The following is an 8,378-nucleotide window of genomic DNA, read 5'->3' on the forward strand; positions in this document are numbered from 1 at the left end:
ACCGATACCGTCCCAGGCTCCTCTTCTCAGGCAGCTAGTGTTGCTCCTAGTTCTTCCAGGTCCACACCACAGTTAGGAGCGGCGGTTGTCCCAATGGCCAGAGTACAGAAGTTAGAGGCTCAGATGGCCACACTGCTGCATCACATCCAGCCATGGATGCAGAAGTCGATAGCTGAGTCCAACGCGAGGATGGAGCGCAGGATGGGGGCGATGATGGACCGGAAGGTCCAAGATGTTAATAAGAGGCTTGATGCCTTCGAGTTGAGAGTTTTTGAGCGATCAGCCCCGGCTACAGATCTATCTACATTACAGGCTGATTTAGCCAGCCTCCGGACTGACGTTGATGCTATCCTTGCTGCACCTTCAGTTGATACTCAGGCTTCCCCTACTGCACTTGCTGATGATACAGTGGGACCGCCGAGGAGGGGCCTACACCGACACATGCCAAGGGCAAGCGGCACCGCTCTCATCGCACAGAGGAAGAGAAAGCCCAGAAAAGATAGCGTCGGCAGGAGAAGGAGGCTAGGAGAGCATCGATTGCAGACGAAGAATTGCGCCAACGGAGGGTGTGTGAGAGAGCTGTCGGTGCATCGACCTCTGCCCCAGTTGCAGAGGTTCAGCCTATGTTGAGGGACTTGGTGAGCACCACTGATGGTGCGGAGCAGTTGATAGAGAGCACTACTGAGGGTGCTAGGATTGTTGAGGCGGGCACTACTGAGGGTGCCCCTACTGATGTTCCAGCGGGCTCTGGGAAACCGCCCCCCTGCGTGTTGATGACTCGCCGGCGCTTTGCGCCACAGGTTTGCTTCACCCATATCCATTTTCGATTATCTAGTAAAGGTTTTTCTAGTACTACAGACTAACTTTGGTTAGTGGTACGTTTTGAGCAGCATATGCTACCTCAAAGAATGGACTCAAGAGGTCCTTATTGTCTTCTGCACTATTCAGGTCTTGGTGACAAAGAGGGAGTGATGCAAGAGCTTGAGAAAGGAGTGGAACCCAATCTGGTTGACTATGATAAGAGAACAACATTTCATTTAACCCAATCCAAATTCCAGTTTTTAGTTCTTCTGTACATCTTTTATCTGAAATCTAAATGACATGAAATTTTTTGGAAAACTTGAAATATAATTCATTTACCTTGGGTGGGTTGTGGAGCAGGTATAACATGGACTTCCAGGTAACAAGAAAAGAATTTTCATTATAGCTTACAAAGTTCTTTTCACCGTCAACTTTACCAATCTGTGCATCATATCCAGCCTCATTGAAATAAGGCTTTTCATTGAGCACAAGAGCTTGAAGAGAGGAGAGCTTGTAGAATCGTGGAAATTTTGGGGTTCCACACATCAATTCCAGAGCCCGTCCATGTTTTTAAAGAGGCTAAGGCAAACCTTTCCTGACTCATACAGGTTCTGGTTAACACGAAGCCCGCCAGAGTGATAGTAGACCATCTGCACAATTTTAGTTTTGCAAAATCTAAATAAGCTTTATCTGGAAAGTGTATGCTCGATCTTATAAATCAGAAAAACAGATGGACTTCACAATTGGATGGCGGAGTTAGATAATTGGATGCCTAAGAATGCCTAAGATCCAATGAAAACATATGATATGAATTCAGATTCCAAATGAAGGTAAAGCTCGTGTCTATAAATCAGAATATTGTGGAAAAAGGCAACTACGATTTCTTGCCAAACAACTTGTGCAAGCATTTGTTCATGATGTTCTCCATCTTTCCTAACCATTATAACATCCCCATGGAAACCTTGACTAGATATTGCATGGGATTGGCCTTAATCCCAAACACGAGAGTGTTAAAGAAGCAAGAGACAATATTCATCAAACAGTGGAAGAACTCAAAGCTGCTTGTTTGCTCTTAGATGGCGATAAGGAGGAAACTGTCAAAATGCACAATTTTATACTGATTTTAAAATATCACATGTAGCTTAATGTGTTTGCCTTAAAATATCACGTATGTGTTGTTATATATTGATTAATTAATGTGTGTGCCTTATGTTTTCTAATTAAGGGAAAGATATGTTTAAGTTAGTGTCTGATGTTACTTTTTATTCTTTTAGGAAATATAGTTTTTGACCAAAAACTAGTCTATTCCACCTTTTAAAAAAGAGTTAATTATATTAGGTATCTATTGGTATAGTTTGACATCGTGATCTTCATTGTCGAATTTCCACACCCATTGATGGTTCAGAGTCAACGATTATGTTTATGATACATTGTGTTGCTACTATATGTATAGTTTTCTTAATAGCTTCTGAAAGCATGTTCCGTGTACTAAATTGCACCTTTTCTTCTAACACCTCATTACTTTTAAGGTATGGTCTCTCAAGAGGAAATTTTCTTTTCTTATCGTAGGTGGCAGTATTTTCTTGGTTGAATAATCTAAGAATTTAGATTAATTATACTGATATTCTTAGCATGGTTTATTTTTCTGCAGGGTCTGGTCTTCCATCTATTGTCACAACTAAAGCTAAGGTTGTAGGTGATGGAGGAATATTGCGACCTATTTCCAGTGGTAATTTACTCTTTTATTTCAGTTCTTCCTTACATTTTGAAGTAATGTTGATGTAATATAGTTTGGTCATGTGTATGTGCTTCTCTGAAGATTTGATTTACCAACTTCTTTCCATTGGTGCCTATGAACTTGTTATATTCACACATAAGATATGACAAGATGTGACAGATAACTTGCATGCATAGCTATCTTTAGCATATTTTTTCTTTTTGAAATTGGTAAGTTTGTGTATTTCTATCAGTAATTAAGATCATACAATACATCCTCCATACTTGACCAGATATTTTTCAGTGGAGGAAAAGGTGATTAATTATTTCTGTAGTTTCCCCACATAGGCAGCATCTGGGACAGATAGTAATCCCTCTTTTCATCAAGTTATCTTGAGTAAGAGATGTATTTCCAACTCCTATAGTTTCATAGTTGCACCACTCCTTTATTAAGCCATCTTTCTTTTAAGTTGCTTATATTGATATTGAAATATCACATGTAGATTTGAATTTAAATTGGTTAGCTATTCTAATATTACCTATTTTATGAGAGGTTGTAGATATATGAATGATTTCCGAAGATGTTCGTAGATGTGGATATACAAAAAAGAATTACTGGTCTTAAAACCACTTTCTGTTTTTATATTGACCTTTTATAATATGAATTTTTTCTCTAACATTTTCTTTCTTTATTTTTTGATTAAAAAATCATATAACTTTATATTAATTGATTTAAAATTGTTGTAGGTAAGTATATAATGGATAAAAGTTGGATACTTATTGGAAATAGAGCGTTACCGCAATATTTAAATGGTTTGGAGCAATTTTTAAATTTTGCATTTTCTAATCTTGAGGTTGGTGTAAGAATTCAATATCCGTGTATAAAATGCAATAATGTTCTTTGGAAAACGCACGATGAAGTGAGAATAGATTTATGTAGGTTGGGAGTGAATCAAACTTATAAAAAGTGGATTCAATGTCCAGACCAACTTTCTCCATAAGCAGCAAAGTCTGTTCATTATATCCCGCTTCCTGGAGATGTTTGTCTGTAAGAGGCTTGCATTGGGATATAGATATTATTTTATGTAGACTGCTCACAGACTTTATATCTCCCTTGCAGAACATCAACAAGTCATCAGCAAAGCTAAGCTGGATGATTTTTTGTCTCTTACACCTGGGGGGGTAATGGAACTCATGGTTAGTTTCTAATTAGGCCATTGATCAGAAATGTATTGCTGACATTTCTTATAGCCAGTTAACCATCATACAATGAAATCCAATCTCCATTAACATTTGCTCAATGAAATGCCATTCAATTAAATTCAATCTCCTTTAACTTCTTAATTGTTGAACCTCTCCAAACACTCTGTTCCAAATCAAATTTAAAGTACCTTCGTGATATTCATCAGTATGGTCCATTTCATTTAGAATATAGGTCATTTAAAGAATATCTCAATAGGGCATTATCTCACTGAAGAAGTTTTGCTACTTGACCTCTTTATGCATTGTAATCTGCAGCAGTTGATCTATAATGTAGAGTTTCTTCTAGAATTTGATCATTTGTTTAATGTATTCCTCGTTGATTTTGTATCTATGGCATATTTTTCTCTCCTGTTTATCTCTATATCTCATCAAATGAAATTCGTCAGCTTCTTCATTATTTATTCTTCAACTGTGGCTCGAGAAAAGACTGTTGGAAATCTTACATTTTTCCATCACAACCTGTTTTGAAAAAATAATAATTCATTAGTTGATCAACTGTAAATGAACTTAGGAATCGTGATAGCATGAAATAAACCATAGTACTACCTCTAATAAGTCAGATATCAATAGAGGATGTTCAACTATATCTCCAAATTCCGGTTCAGTAGCTACTTGTTTCTCCAAAGTTACTTCCAAGTTTTGTGAACTAATATTTCCAGTTAATGCTGAGACCATTAACTGTTAAAAAGGAACACTCCATGTGCAGATTACTTAGAAGAACTGTGGGACATTATGAAAAATTGTTAACTTGTTCCAATCTCAACCCTCCTAATCTGTGAAACGATAGCATCTCCCACGACCATAGCCTAAAGAACAACACCAACTCATTTCAGACGCCCATGTCCATGAGACAGCCTTGTTAACAACATTTTATAGTACTTTTCTGCATTTTTGAAGTGCGACTGGAAGTCTGCATTCAGTGTTGCACCAACAATGACCCAGTCAATATTTATAATGAATTACAAACAAAACGCTAAATGCCACAAAATCATCCTAGCTGCCTCAGGAACCGTTCGGCGTTCTAGAGCTAACCGCACTAACGAAATTCCATTCGGAGAGTGCTTAAAAAGAAAGCTGACCGAAGGAAATTTTTTCGTAAAACTCCAAAGCTAAAACGCCTAATTACACTAAATCCAAATAAAAGCCTCAAAACATGAACCTATCACTACACTAGACCAAAATGACCCTTTTGAAGCTGATGGAACTGATAAAATTCTGATTCGACGTCTGAATCTCCGAATGTTGACTGAAGTCAACTCTTTCAAGCATTAAGCCTCCAAAACTCAAAAACTCGCACCAAACTAAACCGAACACTTAGGAAAGCATGCCATACAACCAAACACCATATAAAAGCTATAAAGAAACTACGGGAAGGGGTAAAGTAGCAAAAGCATGCCAAAAACACAAAATTACCTCGAGGATCATTACACTAATATTGTTCTAGTATGTGTTGAATCCAATCAATGGTCAAGGAGAATCAAAGAGCTTATAGCTTATGAAAAGATTTGAGCGATAAATTTGATATAGCAGATGTTGAACTTTTGAGAACTACAGTTGGGTTGGAAACTAAGACACATTTTGTTTAGCCTAATTATTTATACTATTTTGATTGCCGGACACCTTTCAGCTTCCGGACATACAACACAATCGGGATACCAGTCTTCAAACAGCAAAAAAATTGTATCGATATCGTCGGAGTAGACATCATGACCATTTCAAGAAATTTGCTACAAAAGAGGAGAGTCTGCAAAACATACCAACGGATGTTAATGAAGCTGGATGGAAATTCTTGGTATACTACTTCAGCTCTGATGATTTTAAGGTAGTTAAAAGTGAAAATTTTAACCTTTTATATTTTTTTTGGTAATAACTGTGAATACTACTATTACTCCAACATGAAAAATTCAAATGTACAACCTAAAGAGCACCTCTTGTCCCAACTACCTCCAACAAGAGGTTTAGGACAATCCAGGTCTCAATCAAAGCTATTCAAGGAAAATAAAACATAAGCTATTACCAAATACAAACAAATTCATTCTTTTGATCTAACCTATTTGCTCTCAAATTAGTCTTCTCAACAGAATTTGACACCTTGTGTTCTGGAGAATGGCTATTTGAGCTCTCACTTCTTTCTGTATTTATACAATTGCAAAACTTGTACTCACACTATGCTTTGAAAAATCTTTCAATTTCTTGCTTTCCATGTGTGATAGATCATTGCCTCCCATATTGCCAGCAAATTTTGTATTTACTTCCATCCCCTTTATTTCAGCCATTTCAGATCCTTCTGAACCATTTAGACCTATGTCCAGTTTGTCAGACCATGTCGCACTGCAGTAATCCAGTCACACTCGGAGAATAGGTGTTGAGGAGTTGCTACTACCCCTTCCAAACAGAGACAACACTTTGCATCCTCCACATGAATGTTCACTCGCATCATTCTAGACTTGGTAAGCAGTCTGTTCTGATTTGCTAACCATAAGATAAATCTATGTTTTGGCTGCAAATTTTTGTCCATATAAGATTTTCTTCCCATAGCCTGTGGTTTGAGCCCCAATCAGTGCATTATAGCTCCTTGTGACTGAATAAGTGCCACCTTTTGTCAATTTCTACTTGTCGTTTTTGTACCAATCTGCCATCTTATGGTTTTCAGAGAGGTCAACTTCCTCTAGTACCAACTACAGTCAGTAGGAATGTGATTCCTAATATTTCTATGTTTCTTTATATACACTCCATGTACCCATTTTTACCCAGAGAATGTCTTGTTTCTCTAAAACCTGCCATAATAACTTGCCAACTGAAGCTTCATTCCATTTTCTGCATCCCTTAACATTTAGTCCTCCGAATTTCTTTGGGAGGCACACCCTGTCCCAGGCAACCATAGGTGCCTTTCTCTGTGATCTGCACTACTTCCCCATATAAAATCTTTGCATTTTCTATCCATAGCCTTGAGTACACTTTGAGGTAAGATAAAGACTCCACCCCAAAAGTTAAATATAAAAAAGAAAACAACATTGACTATTTGTAGTCTTCCTGCATAAGTGAGCTTCCTAGCATAAGCATTACTTACCCTTTTAGTAATTTTCTCCATGAGTTGATGACACTCCATCTTACCCTTTCAGTAACCTTTTATATTGTTTGTTTTCTTTTTTGACTTTTTATATACTTAGATCAAAATAAAATTTCTAAACTCAACATCAATGCAGAAAATGAGTGAAAGAAACAAAAATAACAAGGCAAAACAAGAAGTGAATCATATTTGCGGCAGAAAAACTTTTCAAGCATTGTCTTATGAAGCGGTGAGATATATGTAAATACTTTTGATCGATTATTGTTACAATTTCAACAATAACATAATTTCATTTGTTTTGACAGAGGGACACAACCACTGGAAAAGAGCCGAATTTTCAAAAACTTTGGGAAATAACTCACATGAAGCCAAATGGGCAATGGGTTACTAATGCTTCTGCTGAAGTGAATGTACTTTTTTTTACCTTTATTAGGACACAACCACTGGAAAAGAGTCGAATTTTCAAAAAAATTAGGAAATAACTCACATGAAGCCAAATGGGCAATGGGTTACTAATGCTTCTGCTGAAAGTGAATGTACTTTTTTACCTTTATTCATAGAATGAGTTTATTTAAATAAATATGGAGATTTAAAGCTAGTATAACCTTTTTTGTAGGATAAAGTGAAAGATGTTGTTGCTGAAAAAATTCAAGAAATTGAAGAGGGTACGGATGTGGATCCTATTATTAATGCTGCATTTGTGCAAATAATGGGAGAAAAATCAAAGTACATTCTTGGTCAAGGATCTGGAATTAAGTCAGCAAGTAGAATATCTAGAAATGAAATTCAAGAACAACTTCAAGCACAACAAAAGGAAGAAGAAGAAGAACGTCGTAAACGAGAGAGTGTAGAAAGAAAGCTAATGGAAGTTAAGAATCAACTTGAAGAGGAGCGAAAAAACTGAGAAGTAATGGAAGTTCGTTTAGTGCATGACCAAAAATTGTTAAAAGAGAGCATGATGGCGCTAGTATCTCATTTGCAGAATCCCAAGGTATTTGTTTATAGTATACATCACTAAATTAGTAGATGCTACATTACTACTTAAATTTTTTTCACTCTCACTATACATCTTCGCCTCTTCCTCGTTCTATTATTCTTTTATCGACATACTAAGTTATTAATTTGTGTTGTGTTTTAAAGGTGTGAAAAGGAAATGAAGGGTTGTGACTCTCCTGAAGAGTTGTGACTATGCCGAAGGGTTGTGAACTTTATGAAAGGTTGTGTCCTTTCTAAAGGATTGTGAACGTTTGAAAGGTTATGCCTTTTCCCAAGTGTTGTGACCTTTCTGAAAGGTTGTCTTCTTTCGGAAAGGTTTTCTTCTTTCCAAAAGGTTGTGACCTTTACCCTTTGTTGGCTATAAATAGAGAGGTTTTCTCTCATTTTTCAAAATCAAATTCTTCCCTGCTGTTAATTACTGTAATTTATAGTATTTTCTAAGAAATTTTCAAATAACATATATTATTTCATTTGTCCCAATTTATGTGTCACCGGTAAAATTTGAAGAGTCAATCAGATCTTTTATATATTT

General features: G+C 36.7%; 2 protein-coding genes across 3 annotated transcripts in view; both read left to right on the forward strand.

The window, feature by feature from the left end:
• The first annotated feature begins 5,370 nt into the window (after positions 1-5,370).
• The window catches only part of LOC107059711 (uncharacterized), a 6,321-nt gene continuing 3,313 nt past the window's right edge, over positions 5,371-8,378 (forward strand). For both annotated transcript variants that reach the window (XM_015306500.1, XM_015306499.1), the window contains exons 1-4: positions 5,371-5,602; positions 6,987-7,079; positions 7,156-7,260; positions 7,467-7,841. In XM_015306500.1, the coding sequence (XP_015161986.1) occupies positions 6,990-7,079; positions 7,156-7,260; positions 7,467-7,754 (483 nt within the window). In that variant the 5' untranslated portion in view covers positions 5,371-5,602; positions 6,987-6,989 and the 3' untranslated portion in view covers positions 7,755-7,841. The remainder of the gene's footprint in view (positions 5,603-6,986; positions 7,080-7,155; positions 7,261-7,466; positions 7,842-8,378) is intronic.
• Positions 7,761-8,378, forward strand: part of LOC107059707 (uncharacterized) — a 4,700-nt gene continuing 4,082 nt past the window's right edge. Inside the window, exon 1 of the mRNA XM_015306497.1 lies at positions 7,761-7,841. Coding sequence (XP_015161983.1) covers positions 7,761-7,841 — 81 coding nt within the window. The remainder of the gene's footprint in view (positions 7,842-8,378) is intronic.

This window comes from Solanum tuberosum, unplaced genomic scaffold, assembly GCF_000226075.1.
Source record: "Solanum tuberosum cultivar DM 1-3 516 R44 unplaced genomic scaffold, SolTub_3.0 scf00033, whole genome shotgun sequence".
NCBI classification, from domain to species: Eukaryota; Viridiplantae; Streptophyta; class Magnoliopsida; order Solanales; family Solanaceae; genus Solanum; species Solanum tuberosum.